Genomic DNA, 18,328 nt, shown 5'->3' with positions numbered 1-18,328 from the left:
TTGATGTTCTACAAGGTTAGGGAAGGTTGAGAATTACACCTGACTTGCTATCAGGGCGAGGGAGGGAGGGCAGGCAGGAAGAGGGAGTAAAACAAAGATGCTGAGAGCTATCAAGTGGGCTTCCAGAGGGAATCAACAACGGCCGAGACAACGCATGGCCTCAGCTGGCAGCCAAGTGCCCAGGGCTCCCTCAGTCTGGCCAGAGGACACTGACTGCAGGGCCCCTGGCTGGAGAGCTGAAGCCTGAGACTGGCCGCTGTCCAAGCAGATGGAGCAGAAGTCTGTCCTCTAGCTCCAGTGGCTGGCATCCAGGCTGGTGATATGCTTAATCTAATTTTACTTGCCATATTGAATTCTCAAAACATCAACCATCTGTTTCCTGGATTCCTAACTACTCTGCTGTCTGGTCTGTTTGCCCGAGCGGATGCGAGAGTCCAGAGCAGGTCTTTCCTCCACTCGCCTCTTCTAAGCCCCCCAAGGCTGCACACCAGCCCCGGGCAGTAAAGGAAACAATTATTCAAGCCCACAGTGGCCACTCTTCAACTGCATGAAGGCAGTTAAACATACTTCAGAGCCACAAACGGGGCGCAAACTGGCCAGATTCACAAAGCTGCTGGTCGTCATCCTTGGCCACTGTCATTTCCACTTCTCCCTCACGTGCAACCCCAGCTGTCCACGTCTGTCACCTCACCGCTGCCCATGCCTCAAATCCTCTGGGGAGAGCAGCTTAGGGAAGAGTTTTCTATGCATGAGATCTTCGCAAGTCTAGGTTACTCATCTTACTTGGCTTATTTATTTCCTGGACTATCACCTACACTCAGATTCAAGTTAAAATTCCAAATCTTAATCATAAACAAAACTCTTAAAACTGCTCCTCTCCTTAAACATGGATCAACAAATGATACTTGAAGAACAAGCGGGCACTGGTGCTCACACTTACGGTTTTTTACTGTTTAAGGGTGGGGGCTCACGTTATGTTTGCTTGTGCTAGCTTGTTTGAAGTATTAACAACCTATGCTTCCTTTCTGGGAAACCGCAAACGTTCTGCCATGCTGGGATGAGTTTTCCTTCCTCTGCCCACAAATCATAAGAACACTAGACCATATGAACTTGGTATTTTTGGTTTTTGTTTTGGCTAAGTGGGCAAAACTTAAAAAAGCAAAACACAGCAAAACAAAAACAGGGTCCTCAACAACCCTTCAGTCCAACCCTCTGTTTCCGTAAGAGACTTGCTCAACCCTGAAATGTGGGAACAGCAGTGGAGAAACCATGGAAATTGCGATTTAGAGAACAAGGTATAATATACACGCTCTACATGAGATCTGAGAGCCAGGCTTTTGTCTGTTATGGGCACTGCTGTATTCTTACTCCCTAGAATGTGCAATAAATACTTGTTGAATGAATAAATGAAAGGAAGCTATAGGGCAAAGAAAAGATGCCTCCAAGGGCCCCATAAATATGGCTCTTACCGAGCTGAGCTTTGGGAGCTGTGGGCTAAGATTCATTGGTGAGTCATGAATCAATTTGGTTTGAGCAGCACTGTTTGGAAAGAATGGAATGGAACAGAATAGGAAATTATCTTAGTAAGGGGAAATATAGTTTTGTGAAATTACTGTTTCCGGCACACACCCAGGATTACAACGTAAAATACATTTATTACTGGCTTAAAGAAAAAAATTGGAGGAAAAATGTTTGCCTGGGGACATTAAAAAGCAGATTCCCAGGCTCAAGACATGACTTCTTGAATCAGAATCTCAGGAATTTTGCACTTTGAGCAAGTTCCTTCAGGGATATCAGCAGACATTAAACTTCAGTCTCCACTCTGAGAACCATTGCAAGGTCTGGGAATGTCAAGTAGTTTAACAGCCATGGAAAAGCTGATCAACAAATTAGTTCGACAGTGTTTTCATGGCCCTCTTGTTTGTGGGGGGTGGGGGATGGGGAGAAAAGGGACCAAGACAGGCATTTAATGACCACAACAAATAAAATACAGTTGTCCTCTTTGTGCCTATTATTAACCTCACGACTAGGCCACTTACTGCCAACTCCTTCCATATACTCACCCCGAGGGCCACAAAGACCTGTCCTCATACGGGTTTGCCACACAGTTTTTAACTTCCAAAATAAAACGATGACAAGGATTTAGTCACCAGACAGATGTGTGTGTCTGGCATGGGGCCTGCAGGGAGACTGCTGAGTGAAGAACCAGGAAAAACTCACAGCCCAGGGCCTCTGTCATCAGATCGCTACATAAAGCAGGTGTGGCCTCTTCTACCCTAATCCTGGCAGAGCTCTTAGCCACCTGTCTTGACAACTGCAGACAAACTCCCTGGAACGATGATCCAGATACACTGGAAGCCCAGGCTCCTGGAGGCCCACTGGGAATCCTCTAGCCCAGCTGTCCCTCCTCCTGCATCAGTGAATCTACTTCCCCACACCCCACACCAATTAACCAATCCATGTTGTGTGTAATATCACGCACATACGATGTATACAATTAGTATCCTTCTCTGCCTCTCTTTTAGGTAGTAACAAACATAAAAACTTTTTTTTTCCCTCTTCTCACTTCAGACATATGTATTTGAGGGCAATTTTAATCTAGACTCACTGACTGGACCATTTCCAGATCTTTCTTTCTGCAGAGCCTCCACTTGTGCTGAGAGGAGGAAGACTGTCCACGTCCACTGGGAATCACCTGGAAGTCCTTCTGTACCTGGGAAGCTGCACCTGCCTCAATTTGGCACAAGGGGTCCCCTCCTCTGGCCTCCTAGAGCACTTACTACCTGAACTGCTCATCAGATGCTAGTGTTTTAGCCGCCATCTTCTGCTGTGAGCTCCTCTTAGTGTGTATTATCTCTTCTCAACTTGACTAGCAATTTCCTACAAGCCAGGAACCATACCTTCATCTTCTGTAGTGCCTTGCTTAAAAAATGACTTTTTTATTTATACAGCTCTCTCTGGGTATGACTGTGGAAGGACACACAGGAATCACGCTCAACGTTTAAAAGTAATCGGCACTGGACAAATTAATCAAAATCTGCTCATCTTAGCAGAAAGCGTCTTTCACCACATTTGGTTGGTCAAGCACCAAATTGCTAGGGCTGCACTCGAGACACTAAAAATAACATTAACATTAAATTTTGAGAAAAAAAAATTCTACACTAACAAGGTCCGGCTAACAGGATTAAGGACAAAAGAAAAAGTGAAGTGACTTCAAAACGAGTGTCAGAAATTTTGACCAAATTAACTGGGGTTACTTATCACATGTTACGTGCACACAGCATGCTAAGTTTTATGTGCACTCTTTCACTTAATCTTCACACCAACCTATGAAGTGAGTATTATTATTCCATTTCACAAAGAAACAAAGGCACAGAGAGCTCAAATAACTTCCCAAGGTTGGTAAACAGCAGAATTAGGATGTAAAGTCAGACCTGTCTGACTTCACAAACCCTTATTGCCTTTCTAATTAATTCACCCCTTCTTGATGTAGATTTCTAGACCATAATCTGTAGGTTCTCTTTCCTAATGAAAGTCAAAACCCCAAAACAACAGATTTTTTTTTTTTTTTAAGCAAAGCAACCAACCAACCCTTCTTCAAAGAAAGTCAGATGGGAGCACACTTATCACTACTCCCACACCTCTTAATAAATCTCTAAACTTCTAGGCCTGACCCCCCCCCCCACAGTTTAATCCCAACACATCAGCGTGTCCTTTTGTTTTTTTTAAATATTTTATTTATTCATTTGAGACACAGAGATAGAAAGAGAGCATGAGCATAGGGAGAAGCATAGGGAGAGGGAGAAGCATAGGGAGAGGGAGAAGCAGGCTCCCCTCCGAGCCAGGAGCCCTATATGGGGCTCGATCCCAGGACGCTGGGATCAAGACCCGAGCCGAAGGCAGATGCTTAACCATCTGAGCCACCCATGCGCCCCTCGGTGTGTCCTTTTAAAAGGTCACATCACAAGTCTGTTCAACACCACCTCTAGCCCTATCTCCCACTACTCTCCCCTTTGCTCATTCCACATATGGCTTCCTTCTTCCTTAAACAAACATGACATGCTTCTGCCCTAGGGTTTTTGCACTGACTTTGTCCTCTGCTTGGAGCCCTCTTCTTCAAGATATTTGCATGGCACATTCCTCACACTTCCTTCATGCCTTTGCTTAAAAAGCTCGCGTCTAAGTGAGGCCTTCCCTCAATACCCTATTTAAAGTTGCAACCCATCTTCCCACCCCAGGACTTCAGTCCCTCATGCCTTGTTCTATATATGATTTTGGCCACAACATTTATCACCTTCTAACATACTACATTTATTATGTAGTTGTTTATGTTCATTGCATCTACTCTCTCCAACAGAAATTTTACCAGGGCAGGAATGTTTATTACGTTCATTGCATCTACTCTCTCCAACAGAAATTTTACGAGGGCAGGAATGTTTAGGTTTTGTTTGCTGCCTTATCCCCAACACCTAAAACAATGCCCCCCACATAGCATGTGCTCAGCAAATATTTGCGGGATTGTTTTAAATGACTTACTGACAAGAAAAACTGATAACCCAAGTCACTGCACTGTGTTTACCCTATGGCTTTTTGTACCCTTGGGGTTCTGCTCCACTCTGGGCGGCACTCATTGACCTGTTTGAGAAGCCTGGGGATGGGGAGCTATCAAAGAGGGAAATGATACGGTGAGTTCTACATTTCAGTCAGTCCGCTCTAGCTCTGGGGGGTGGATCTGTGGAGGATAAGACTGGAATTATGAGTCCATTCCAATATTCAGGCAAGAGATAGTGAGAGTTTGAAAAACACCTAGGAGACAAAAGGGAAAGATTCAATGATTGGTTGGATGCTGGAGGATGGTGGGAAGGGACTGACTGACTGAACAGATAATGCTGCCAGTAATGGAGACAGAGCATACCAGAAAAATCCCACTTGGGAGGTCCCTGGGGATATAAGTCCCTACACTCAGTTTAACATTCACTTTATTAGTCCTTTGACAAATAACTAAAGCAATTATGGCAACAAACTCAATCAAGGTTATAGATCAGCAGAATATAAACAACAACAACAAAAAAATCCTACAAGATTATTGCTTATGTCCCCATTTATCAGTGGCACTGAACTGGCCTTTGTACATGCAGATTCCCTTCAAAGGAAAGAGGCAGGAATGTCTTCTGGGTTAAAATTTCACATGGGTTAAAAGTCAATTGTGCACCTGAAAATATATACCTACCAAGATTCCTGTAGATTTCAGTGACCAGTTGTCCCATTTCTTTGAAAAACGACTTCAGAAGTAGGCAATTTTAAAAGCGTGCCATCCTAAAGATCGCTAAACAAAGATTACCAATAAAATACTTCAATCCGCCTCTTATGTGACCGACAGTTTTACCCTCATACCTTACCTGGAAAGTTGTCTCGATTTAGCTTAGGTCTGCGGACTATCACAAAGTCCTTGTCATTCCCCTTGCTTTTCAGCCGTTTTCGGGGAGGGCTCTGAGGGTGGGCCAGGTTTGAGAGCAGTTCCTGGGGGATATTCTCACTGTCCACCTCCTCCTTCTCCAGGGCAGAGACCCCCATGCCCGACAGCAGTTCAGATGTCTTGCTAGAATCCCATCCCCACGTGAAGCTGGTGGTAACGTTGCTACTCTGGTCGGGAATCTCCTGGAGGTGTTTCCTGCAGAAATGCACAACAGCCCCTGCTTCTTTCAAAAACACACCCGTGAATAATTCAAAGATAGGCCTAAATGAAACTGCAAGTTATGCAATGCAGAGAACTTTCACAGCGTCTCATAGAATTGCTTTTAAATGCCGGCGGCAAGTTTCTAAGAAGGAAAGAGAAAATAACAGAAAACCAAAAGGGCTTTTTGATTTACGATCACGGAGAAGGCCTCAAGAATGTCTTAAAGTGGAGGGAACAGACAAGCGGGAGAGCACAACGATGGAAAACAGTAGCAGGAAAGCTCAATAAGGGAAGGCAAATAAAACCGCACGCTTATCACCGCGCTAAAGTATCCAGCCATCCACTCTTTCCCAAAGGAGCTAAGCAAGTATTCACTTTACAGCATTTGTAACAATATTAGCAAGTAGCAATATTCGCGGCCTAAAAAAACTGAGACCGTTCATTCACTCTCTGCCCCCTTTTGCAATCGGGTTACCTGTGCATGGCGTCCACGGGTTCTGGAGTTTTAAATGCGTACATTAACTGCAGAACTGCCCGCCTCCGGGATTCCCGCTTTGGCGCGCGCGGCGGCTCACGGCCTGCAGCTCCGACCCCCAGCAGCAAGACCCGCGAACTCTAGCAACGTTCCATCCTCGCCGCGCGCGCAGGGCTCTTCTACTCGCTCTCCTCCGCCGCTGCCGTCTGCGGCCCCGCGGCCTGCTGGGAACTGTAGTTTCTGCTGTGCCTCGTAGTCCGGCCGGCTCTCCGATGCTTCCTCCCTTACTACTTCACCCGCCTTCGAGATACCCAGAACTCCCCGCGGCTGCGAGGCTGGGCTACCCACGGGGTAGGCGGGGAAGCGGAAGTGGGCGGTGCTCGGCTGGCTGGGAAATGTCAGCCGCTTGACTGGGGACGGGTTTTCCTTACCCCAGAGCCTGCAGGCCTTTCAGTGATCGTCACCGCCGTCGCCTCGGACCGTAGGTCCCGGATTTGGACGGCTGTGGCGGACGCGGAGTTTCCCGGTCCTTCCAGGTGCTGTCTGGCAAGATCGGACGGTGAGCCTGATGGGGAGAGCCTGAGGCACTTTGGGGTCTGGGGTCTGAGGCCGAGCGCAGGCGGAGATCGAGAGGACCTCGGAGACCCCGAGCAGCCGCCACCGCGGGCCTACGTCCCGGCCACTGATAGGCGGTAGCCAGGTCCGCCGGCCAGGTGAGAGGTTGGGGGCCGCGGGCGTCACACTTGCTCTCCCTTCCGCCGGGAAGCTGCTTCCTCCATCGGGGGGAGAGTGACCCTTGGCACTGGGTCTATGCACAGGATCCTTTCCTCAACAGTAAAATAGGCACTACGGCTTCGAGGCTTATCTCGAGAACGCGCTTGGCCGTGAGGGTCAAGTCAGATAACGCTCGTGAAGGCGTTTTGTAAACTAAAGCGCAGTTCGAACGAGAGGCGGTGGTTTAATTTTAGGGGAGCAGGAGAACACCGTGGTTCCTGTGTGCGGTGGGAAAGCTGCGCATCCCCTTGCAGCCTTGACGAGTTTCAGAAATGCCAGCACGGGAACAAATAAGGTGACTATATGTTTGCAAAGGGCTTTTTAGCGCAACGCTAGGGGCCACCAACGGAGCCATTCGGTTGCTCGTGTTCAACGGGCCACGTCTGGTTGCGTCGCCGTGTAAAACCGAGCTGCTTTCAGCCTATCTCCGCCAAGAAGAGTTTGAAGGCGGTTAGAGGAGGGAGTGTGCCATATTCTAAGGTAGGATGACCATGCGAAATCCATTGTGCACACTACACCATGACTGTGACCCCTGGAAAACAGTGGAAGAGAGAAGGGAAATAAATTCCAACCCTCATAAAAATGCAGAGGATTTATGAAGTTCAGAAGTAAGCAGACAAAAATATTAGAGTATTACTTCAGTATGCAGTATGACATACCTTAAAAAATAGTATGACATACCATTAAAAAACCGATTCGCTTTATGCTGGAATTAAACCTCTCTTGCCCGGGTATGTGCTGGTTTCAGGCTTGGTGCCTAGCCTGAAAAGTGACCACTTCTTGATTAAGGTATTCACGACTCTTTAGTTTTTTTCTTGAACATAAGTGAAATTGGTGTAAAGAAGGGATATGCTCATAACAAGTTGATTTAAACTAGGTCAAAATACTAGGCTGAATGTTCACAATTCATTAAACTGATATTATGGAAAATACTGTTAAATGCAAGTTACCTTTATGTTACTTTGGCTAAGGAGAAAGCAGTTGCCTTCCTTTGAAATCTACATCCTTTTCCTTAAAATTGCAACTCATTAGAGAACATAATTTTGTCTTTAAAAAAAGTTATAGTCTCTTTCAAGAAAGTAAAACAGAGGGAGTGTATACACTAATGGAGGAGAAAGAAACAAGGAAAAAATATTTTAAATGCCGTGATGAGCATAAACAAAGTTTTGAGATACAAAGTAGATCTTATAGATAGGAAGGCCTAATGGGATGATTTTAAATTTAAAGATGAGAAATATCCTGGTAGTAGGATTTAGTAAGTAGTTTCCTAGGAGCCAGGGAACATTTCTAGTTCTTAGAATACTTGAAATAGCGGAATTGGTGGACAGGAGGCCCTCTATAGAACTTCAAAGAAAGCCTGTCAGCTTTGAAAATCAGTCTTCAAATTCTAGAATAGGTATTTTACTAACAGTTTGCCCTGGTAACAAAAATACTTTAGCTTGCTGAAATAATCAGTTTTTTTTCTTCATTATTCTAATCACGGGTGTTCGTTCTCTTTATATAGTAAATAAAAGTTTAAATTGGTACATGGGAGTCTGTTTGATATAAGGAATTGTGTCTATTGAAGAGATGAGATTATCAGCTACATAGATATTGCAGTCTGGTTTCTTCAAGAATTACACTGTGATTGCTACTGATATGGATTATTTTTTTTTCCTGGTTAATTTTATTTATTTAATCTTGCTCAGCACACCCATGTCCCATTTGAGTGAGAGGTGTAACTAAATTTCTAAAACTAGAATTACTAGATCAGTACCTAGGACAGATGAATTACAATTTTTTTTTTTAATCTCTGCAAATGACATTAGAGTGAGTAATTTTTAGTACTCTTTAGAAGCTTGAGGTAGAATACAAAGTGACTTTGTAAATTGGGAAAGTGTTTATTGTAAGAGACAAGATGGTCAATATTGTGAGGGCACAGGAGGGGCAAAAAAAGACTGGAAACTACATTTCACTGTAAGCTATGTGTATATTCAGTAGTATATTAGCGTTCTTTTTGAAAATCACATATGACAAAAGCGATTGTATTTAAATAGAAGAGTGATGTGCTTTTTTTCTTAGTTCCATCAAAGCATGAAATAAATCTTAAAGATTTCTTTAGATTTTTTTTAATGTTATTTAGCTTGGGGGAACAAAAGACCAAGAACGATTATATAGCAAGAAGTTTCTACCTGCCAATCAAATTTCAGAAGGATCCTTTCCCTCCATTATTTTTAAAGTAGATCTTTAGATCTCTGTAGTTTAATGCTGTCTGTGATGGACAGATTGGAGCAAGAACAGAAGGGTTCTTTCCCTATTCTAATTTGCTCTATGTTTGCTTTTCTACCTTTCCCATGTAAATTAGAGTCATATATTACCCTTAAGTAATATAGTAGTCTTACCTGGAAGGTGAAAAGACTTTGCTAAATTCTGTATTAAACATGACTTTTCTAGCATTCTATCTTGATATATCTAAAGGAATAATTAATAGAATGTTTCTAATTTGTTCACTGTAAAAACCAAACAAAAGAAATTATTTAAACAATTTAAATAGCATTAAGAAAGTATGTCTGGATTTGAAAAAAGACTGTGTAGTATCCCAATTATAGTTAGGATGAATAGGTTTGAATCCCAGCTGTGTGGGAATGTGGACGAACTTCTGGCTCTCTCTGTACCTTTTTCTCCTCTATTAAACAAGGATACTAATAGTCCTTTCTTACTGGTTTGTGTGGTCTAATCTGATAAAGTATGTTAAGTGCTAGCATAATGCTTGGAATCTAGTAAACTCATACTAAATGTTAGCTATTCTTTTTTTAAAAATTATTTTATTAAGAAGGATTCTAAGGATTATTCTTTAATTACCAAAATAAGTCTTATAATCTCTTTACGTGAAATCTTTAAGAATCCATTACAATTCCAGTTGTTTTCTTCTTACTTGCTTACATGGTTGCTCCCTTTTCTCTCTCATTTCTTACCAAAGGTTAAGTACTTTGTACATGTCTGTCTTCAGAAGGGCTTGTCACACTTTGGAATTCAGTTTACCTGGTTGGTTTAGCAACTCAGCTCATTTTTTGAAAATGACTTCAAAAGATATTACAGCTATTTTGTACTTTTAGAGTAGGAGCCACACTGTCTTGGGGAATTCTGTGTATATCCTAAGCTGAATCCTCCCTATACCTGGAATCTTTAAACAGGGAATAATGGTGGTTATATTTGGGAGATTTAACTTTTTATTGGTAGTAGAGAATTGTTGACTTCCACAACACTCACGTGTAGTTCTGATACTTTCAATTTTTCATTATTAAGATCTTGAGTTGTCTCCTAGTTTTTATTATTTCACATATCTGAATAAAGATACGTACTTAAGTTAGCATAGCCCAAGTCTGATGCATCATTAGGTTCTGGCTAGAAATTTTTCATTCAGCTTCAGAATCTTAGGTTTGGACAAAATTTTTGTCTTTGTTCTCTTCAGTTGCTACCACAAATCTTTCCTTTCATCCTTCCTTCTTGTCTTTTCCTTCTCTTTCTCTTTCTTTTTGAAGATATTTGGCGGATGCTTCAAGTTCCAAAATTATCTTAACCTGTAAGTTTTCCACTTAAAGTGTGTTTAGCCTAAAAAACCCACTATAAACCATAAAGTACTTGGGAAACAGTACCCCAAGTCAGTAACATTAACAAGCTAATTATGAAAGGCATTTGAAAGACATTGTATGGTATCTTAATAATTGGTATGGGACTAAATTGGATTTTAAGTGTTTAAAGACTTTCAGAACTGGTATTTTGAAAGGTAGACTATATCTGGATATCAAGCACTAAAATTAGAATGAATGAACTGGCATTTTGATTTTGAGTAAAATCTACTTTTGCTGCTGTGGTGTTAATGCCAACCTATGATAGCTTTGAATTTCTCTTTCAATTTCTAATCACACGGAACTAAATTTTGATTTGCCTCCAAATTTTTGCATGTTCTTCTTTCATTTTTGCCAGTTAGCCTAAACACATTATTTTAATATTTGAGGAATATTGCTAGAAGTACCACTTTTGTGGTCAGAGGCATATTTCCTCTTTTGCCCTTGAGTATATTTTTGCACAGCTGTACATGGTTGCAGGTCAGCAAATGATCCATTTTAATCCACCTCCATTTTGATCATGTGCCTAGAAGAATGGCATTGTCTTTCTATATGACACTGGTGTCTATAGAAGGTATCTAATACACCTTCTTGACATGGCTCTGAGATGTGTTCTCCCACTTTTCAACAGAGTGTTGAAGGGGTGTTTGGGCTACCTTGTAGACCTAGAGAGGTAATCCCAATTTGTCGAGAGAGGCAAAGGGAGCAATTTCTTGGAGCAAAGATCATTTTTTGTTTTATAAGAATCCGGGTGGGCCCAGGCTGTGGTAACTACAGAGAATGAGAAGCAAAAAGCATTTGGTATCCATTCATATTTTGGGGGGATGGTAGGAGAGGAAGCTATTAGTGTAAAGCTTTGCTTTGAGACTATTGAAGCAACTAGTTATCTTCTAGAAGCACATGATGTGAAGGAGGTGGAGATGAGCAACTAGCATTTTTTGAGGACCTACTCTGTTTCTAGAACTCCTAGTTGGTGTTTCACTTTTGTATCTCATTTGATCTTCACAGCAACCTGTGTGAGGTGATTATTTATCCTCCCTTAACCTTTTAAATTGCATAAAATTACACAATTAAATAAAGTTGAGATTTGGAGCCCGGGTTTACCACAGTATAACAAAACATTTGTATTTTAAAATAGTTGTAACTTTAGGCACTTAACACTGCAGCAGAATTTCTCATTTCCTATTTGCCATGTGCTTTACTTTCATATTACTGCATTGATTTTTAAATAATTTTGAAATTACAAAATAATAAATGTTCATTATTTAAAATGAAAAACACACAAAAGCACAAAGAAGAAAATAGAAATCATCTCTTTACCATTTTATGACAACCACTGTTAGCATTTTGGTGTGTATTTGTCCCATGTGTTTCTTATGTGTACTCCCTTAGACCCCACCCCTGTCCCTTTTGACATCTCTAAAGTGTCCCTGTGGATCTCACCTTTCCTGTAGACTGGGAGAATCTGGTGTCCTCCTTGAATCACTGCCTGCAATTTAGTTTTGCTGTTATGTAGTCCTTGACTTAGGTGCAGGGGACTTGCTGCAGATCCCTGCTCCCGTGAGTCATGGACAGGTTAACAGGATTAGTGATTTATGAAACCCTTGGCTGCTTTTTTCAAAAAGGCAATGGACAGCGATGTGACTGGAGGACAGTTTTAAGACTTCCTGGACTATTTAGTACAAACATTTAAGTTGTTTCTGTGTTTTCATGTTTAAATAATGCTGCCATGAAACATTATAGGTAAATCTTTGTTCACATTTTGGGTTTTCTTTAAGTTATTTGGAGAGGAATTTCTAGGACAAGAGATATGTACTTATTTTAAGGTCTTTGGTATATATTGCCACATTGCTGTACTCCCTGGTGGTAAGTTCTTTTCAGTAAGCCAAACCTGAGTTGTCTAATCTTTATTTTTTTAGATTTTAATTAACAGTGATTTTATGAATTTAAGATATAAGTAACTAGATCAGATGGAGGAGAAGGTGCACCTAGCTTTGAACACAAAATTTTTCAGTTGAAAGAACCAAAACAAGCTATAGGATATAGGAGTTCATAAAGAACCTTGGAAAGTGCTGTCATTCTGGACTGTAAAAAAATAATTCCTCACTTGAATTTAGGTACAAGGTCAAAGATATAGACTTTAAAACTATTATTTTCTCATCTCAGATTAGGGAAACCCCAATTTTCTTCTCCAATTTAGTGGGACCCCTAGGCCTAACCTTGTGTCATAACAAGACAACAGTTCAGCTTGAACAGAAATAGATGGTGTGTTAAACAGAATAATAGACCCCCAAGGGTATCTATGCCTTCATCAAGTGAGGAATTATTTTTTTTACAGCTTTGGTTACTAATATGACTAGATTATCCAGATTTTCCCAATGAGATCAGATGAGCCCTTAAAAGCAGAGTTTCCTCCCAGCTGAGGGTGGAAGAGAAAGTCTGAGATTTTGAGCCTGAGAAGGATTTGAAAAGCCATTGCTAACTCTGAGGTACACAGGGCCACATGCAAAGACTGGGAAGAGGCCTCTGGAGCTAAGGGCAAATGCTAGCTGACAGCCTGCCAGGAAATGGGGATCTCAGTCCTATAAACATAACAAACTGAATTTTGCCAATAGCCTGAATGAACTTAGAAGTACATTCTTCCCGAGAGTCTCCAGAGAGGAACACAAACCTGCTGACACCTTGATTTCCATCTTGAGAATTTAGTTGAACCAAGTTGTGCCTGGACACCTGACCCACAGAAACTATCATATAAGGGTGTCGTTTTAAGCCTCTAAGTTTATAGGAATTGTTTTTAGCAGGAATGGGTGACTAATACACTGAGAATGGGAAGAGATGTAAGCAAATCATTTCTTTATTACTAGAATAAAGGATCCATAATTCTGTTTATTCATCTACAAGATTTTAAAGTACTATGAATCAGACTGAAAAATTGACAACCGTTATAAAAAAAATTAGTAGCTAGTAGCAAATTTATAACTGATTTTGTTGTTTGCTTATGCCCATAATCTTCCTACCTGTTATTAATGTCTTTATGTATTTCCTTTTTGTCTTAGTTTTTTATGCATATTATAATAAATGTAAAAATGTGTGAATTGAGGGTTCTTTTCAATTAATATTATGGTAATTTTCTAATGTTATGAAATAATCTTAACAAACATCATTTCTTACACTTCAATAATATTCCATCATTTGCTTCTGCCATACTTTAGCATTTCCTTGGTAATCTCTGATATTCAGTCTTTTTTCTATGATTACCATATTCCTTGGACTGGACAATTTCAGGAAAATAAACATCTAGGTCAAACTGTGAAGGGGTTTACAAATAATCCCTGTCTTTACATTTACTTTACAAAAAACTGTCTTACATTTAAATTCACATTGAATTACGTTTTTTTAAAGCTGGATCTTGAAGGAGGTAATGGTTTTCATCAGCACACTCTATATTGAACTATCCACTTAATCTTTTCTTGGCTTACAAATAAGATTTGACTTACTCTTATTGTGATGGTATAGGTTTTTTTCATAGAATATGAAATTTGAAATTTTGAGTAGTAGTAATGACAGTTTTAATAAGTCTTTGTGTTGTAATAAGTATTTGTTATATCAATTTTGGAGACCATAACAGGAATTTTATGTTGTCTTTATAGTCAGCATTAATAAAAATAGTGTATATACTGAAGTATAGAGTAAGTTTTTTATTCATTTATTCATTCAACAAATACTTTTTGAGTATCTACTGTATGCTAGACACTATATTAGAGACTTGGGATGTAGTACTGAATAGTCAAGTCTCTGCTTTCATGAAGTCTGGGGGGTAGAGGTGGGGAGGAAGGGGTTACAGGGAGACAATAAATGTAAATATACATTATATTAGGTGGATAAGTGCTTTGAAGAAAAACATAGCAGGATGTGGTGATAGTGATGAAAGGGGGTCGATTTTAGATATTTAAGAAATATGAAAATACTGGTTGAAATGCACAGAGGAATAGAAAGTACTTCTATAGTGAAGAAATAGTGAAGAAAATAGTTTATTATATGTGATTTTTGTTTGTGGTATTCCATGTAAGGATATTTCTTATATGAATTTAAATTTAGCCTGATAATACCCAAACTTTCTTTATTTGTTTTATTTTTTTATTTGGTTGGAGATGTTGGTGTATTTTATTGATTCTGCCTTATTTTATTCTGCATCACAATCTTGATTCTCTGTTAAGATATTAATTCCTTAGAATATTGTAGTCTATGGACAAACAAAAATGCCTAAAATTGATTTTACAAAAGTGAAAAGAACATATTGCATTCAGTTAGTAAAGGTAAATTATTTTAGGGATGCCTGGGTGGCTCAGTTGGTTAGGTGTCTGCCATCGGCTCAGGTCATGATCCCAGGGTCCTGGAATCGAGTCCCGCATTGGGCTCCTTGCTCAGCGGGGAGCCTGCTTCTCCCTCTGCATGCTGCTCCCCCCGCTTGTGCTCTCTCTCTGACAAACAAATAAATAAAATCTTAAAAAAAAAAAAGGTAAATTATTTTATAAGAGTAAAGAGATAACAAACCATTGCTGATGTCTCTATTATCAGCGTTTATAATTAAAAATATTCTCAAGTGTATGACTTTATTCAATAATCATTGATAAATTTTTCTGCATTTAATAGTAAGTTTCTTTAAAGAAAATAAGATTTATATAGCTAATGGAAAGTGATCAGTATGCAGTTGACCCTTGAACAATGCAGGAATTAGAGGTGCCAATCCCCTGTCCACTCGAAAATCTGTGTATAACTTTTGACTCCCTGGAAACTTAACTATTAATAGCCTGCAGTTGACCAGAAGCCTTACCATAACATAAACAGCTGGTTAACAGTGTGTGTGTGTGTGTGTGTGTGTGTGTTTTACTGGATGAACTTGATATTTATTTTGTAGTATGAGTATTTTTTTGTTGAAATATAATTAATATTCAACACTATATTAGTTTCAGGTGTACAACATCATGATTCAACATATATTGTATGTAAACTATATACTCACAATAAAGTAAGCTACGGAAAAGAAAATGTTACTAAGAAAATCATAAAAAAGAAAATAAATTTATAGTACTCTATTTATCAAAAAAATCCGTGTGGAACTGGACCCACACAGTTCAAACTTATGTTGTTCAAGGGTCAACTGTATTTTGTGAAGCAGTAAATAAATAAGAATTTCAAGTTGTTAAATTTGTTAGCCAAGATTATCACAAGAAAATAAAACTGTTTTAAACAAAGGAAATGTTACTTTCAAATGCTCTTTTTCATGCTCTCTCTCCCTCTTTTGGAACATTTTAAGTAATGGGTTATGGATGACTTAGAAAACTTTATTTTAGAAAATACCTCATTTCCTAGGATCTAGTTAGTAGTGTATTTGTATTAAATTTCTATTGGGACTTATAACCTTAAGGAACAAACTCCAAATGACACTATTAAAACTGTTCACATTTAGTATTCTTATACTGTAATATTTTTAGAACTAGTGTAATTTTTATTAAGATAACTTTTTTCCTGAAGATATAATTTATGTGAAATTTTTAAGATCTGCTTTAAAAAATAAGATGTATATTTGAGAATAAGAATTATCCTTTTCCTTTTATTTGTAGTTCAATGTAAAGACTGACGATTTTCCAAAGAATTTATTAGTAAACGAATATTTAGGAAATTTTCAAGTGGTTATTTCCTTTGTTAATCCTGCTTTTTTTTTTTTTTCTTTTCCAGTTTACAGATATGACCCAGACCTGTACATGAGTGACTTTGGTTAGTCAGAGTGAACATTCAATAATGAGCGGTGCAGCTTTGGGACTCGAGATTGTTTTTGTCTTTTTTCTGGCATTATTCCTACTTCATCGATATGGAGATTTCAAGAAACAGCATAGACTTGTGATTGTCGGAACACTGCTAGCTTGGTATCTCTGCTTTCTTATCGTCTTCATACTGCCTCTGGATGTTAGTACGGTAAGAGGTGAAACCGAGTTTTGGAATTCAGAAGGCAATTGTAATCATACAGCATGTTTGAGATATGCTAGTTCTTAAGACAGCTAAATTATATAAGGCTATACTGAATATTTTGTATTTAAGTCTTTTTTTTTTTTTTTTTTTAAAGATTTTATTTATTTATTTGAGAGAGAGAATGAGATAGAGAGAGTATGAGAGGGGGGAGGGTCAGAGGGAGAAGCAGACTCCCCGCTGAGCAGGGAGCCTGATGTGGGACTCGATCCTGGGACTCCAGGATCATGACCTGAACCGAAGGCAGTTGCTTAACCAACTGAGCCACCCAGGCGCCCTGTATTTAAGTCTTACTTTAGGAATTTGATCATTAAAAAGCATAGCCAGGAAGGTAATTGGTGGATAGGTTGATATCCTCCAGTATCCCTTAAGTACTTGGTAACCTTTTGGTTTTCATTTTTAAACCCTGTGTTCACTGATTTAGACTATATACAACCGGTGTAAGCATGCTGCTGCAAACTCAAGCCCTCCTGAGAACAGCAACATCACAGGATTATATGCACCTGCTACCCCAGGTCCCAGGTATTTGCTTCCTGTTTGTTTGTTGATTTTTATTTATTTTATTTTATTTTATTTTTTTTTTTTTAAAGATTTTATTTATTTATTTGAGAGAGAGAGAATGAGAGACAGAGAGCACGAGAGGGAAGAGGGCAGAGGGAGAAGCAGACCCCCTGCCGAGCAGGGAGCCCGATGCGGGACTCGATCCCGGGACTCCAGGATCATGACCTGAGCCGAAGGCAGTCGCTTAACCGACTGAGCCACCCAGGCGCCCCTGTTTGTTTATTTTTAAAAATAGGGTAGAGGAGAAAAAATTGCTTTAAAATGGTCAGTTCTTACCATTTGGATTTTATAAAAGTTGATCCTTACTCATCCCCCCCACCTCACTTCTATCCTTTGCTAGTAGACTTTTAATTACTTTGTATTCTATTTAAATTTAAATCTTAAATAAATTTTAAATATTTATTGGTGCACAAGGCCTTTTAGTAGACGCTAAGGAGAAACTTGGAGAAGACCTGATTTTTTTAGCCCTGGTTCTCTCTCTTACTAAGAATGTGACTTCCAGTGGCTATTTTTTTCCTCAGCCTCTCTCTGGTCTAAATAAATGAGGCATTCATTTTCTCTTTTACCCGATTTACAAGGTTGTATAAAGGGTAAGGAGATGATTCTGTATGTAGGGTGTTCCTTTCATATCGTGCATTCTTTGAAATCACTATAGTTTTATTTTTTATTTTCACTCTTAAGGATTTTATTTTTAAGTAATCTCCATACCCAAAATGGTACTCGAACTCACAGCCCGAAGATCAAGAGTTGCGCCCTCTTGACTGAGCCAGCCAGGTGCTCCAAAATCATTTATAGTTTTAAACTGAGAATAAATAAAGTTCATGTTATCGAAAGGTTATGTTAAATTCTTATCGAACTTCCAAGTAAAAAACTTTAATAAATGTTGACTATAGCTTTTACCAAGGCTTTAAGCAGTGTTTGCATGCTTCTTTATGCAGCTTTTATTATTTTTTTCAATCTAACCTGAGTAAGGGTAAATTTGAAAGGTAGATGTTACTCTCCTTTTAAGCACATTAAAAATCAGACATAGATCAGCAGCCGTTGTGAATGGCTAGAAGCTCCTGGACTAAATGACATCCTCACAGTCTAGGAAGACTATCAATGGAGGAATCTATGGTCAGATATATATATCTGCAGAAAGTTCAAACAATTATGTGCAAATGCTGGCATCTCTCTCCATGGGAGCCATCCTACAGTGACTGAGTT

General features: G+C 39.6%; 2 protein-coding genes across 4 annotated transcripts in view; one reads left to right on the top strand and one right to left on the bottom strand.

Moving 5' to 3' along the window:
- The window catches only part of LOC118006475 (S-phase kinase-associated protein 2), a 30,634-nt gene extending 24,276 nt beyond the window's left edge, over positions 1 to 6,358 (bottom strand). The window contains exons 1-2 of the mRNA XM_034999144.1: positions 6,153 to 6,358; positions 5,400 to 5,671 (exon numbers count right to left, since the gene is read on the bottom strand). Of these exons, the coding sequence (XP_034855035.1) occupies positions 5,400 to 5,671; positions 6,153 to 6,196 (316 nt within the window). The 5' untranslated portion in view covers positions 6,197 to 6,358. The remainder of the gene's footprint in view (positions 1 to 5,399; positions 5,672 to 6,152) is intronic.
- A 171-nt stretch (positions 6,359 to 6,529) lies between these two features.
- Positions 6,530 to 18,328, top strand: part of LOC118006460 (G-protein coupled receptor-associated protein LMBRD2) — a 40,680-nt gene continuing 28,881 nt past the window's right edge. For 2 of the 3 annotated variants that reach the window (XM_034999123.1, XM_034999121.1), the window contains exons 1-3: positions 6,530 to 6,865; positions 16,274 to 16,510; positions 16,986 to 17,083. In XM_034999123.1, the coding sequence (XP_034855014.1) occupies positions 16,337 to 16,510; positions 16,986 to 17,083 (272 nt within the window). In that variant the 5' untranslated portion in view covers positions 6,530 to 6,865; positions 16,274 to 16,336. The remainder of the gene's footprint in view (positions 6,866 to 16,273; positions 16,511 to 16,985; positions 17,084 to 18,328) is intronic. The other variant, XM_034999122.1, reaches the window with a different exon arrangement.

The sequence above is a fragment of the Mirounga leonina genome, unplaced genomic scaffold, assembly GCF_011800145.1.
Source record: "Mirounga leonina isolate KUSES-001 unplaced genomic scaffold, KU_Mleo_1.0 Mir_97, whole genome shotgun sequence".
Lineage (NCBI taxonomy): Eukaryota > Metazoa > Chordata > Mammalia > Carnivora > Phocidae > Mirounga > Mirounga leonina.
Note: the sequence above shows the minus strand (reverse complement) of the source record. Positions and strands in the feature narration are given on the sequence as shown.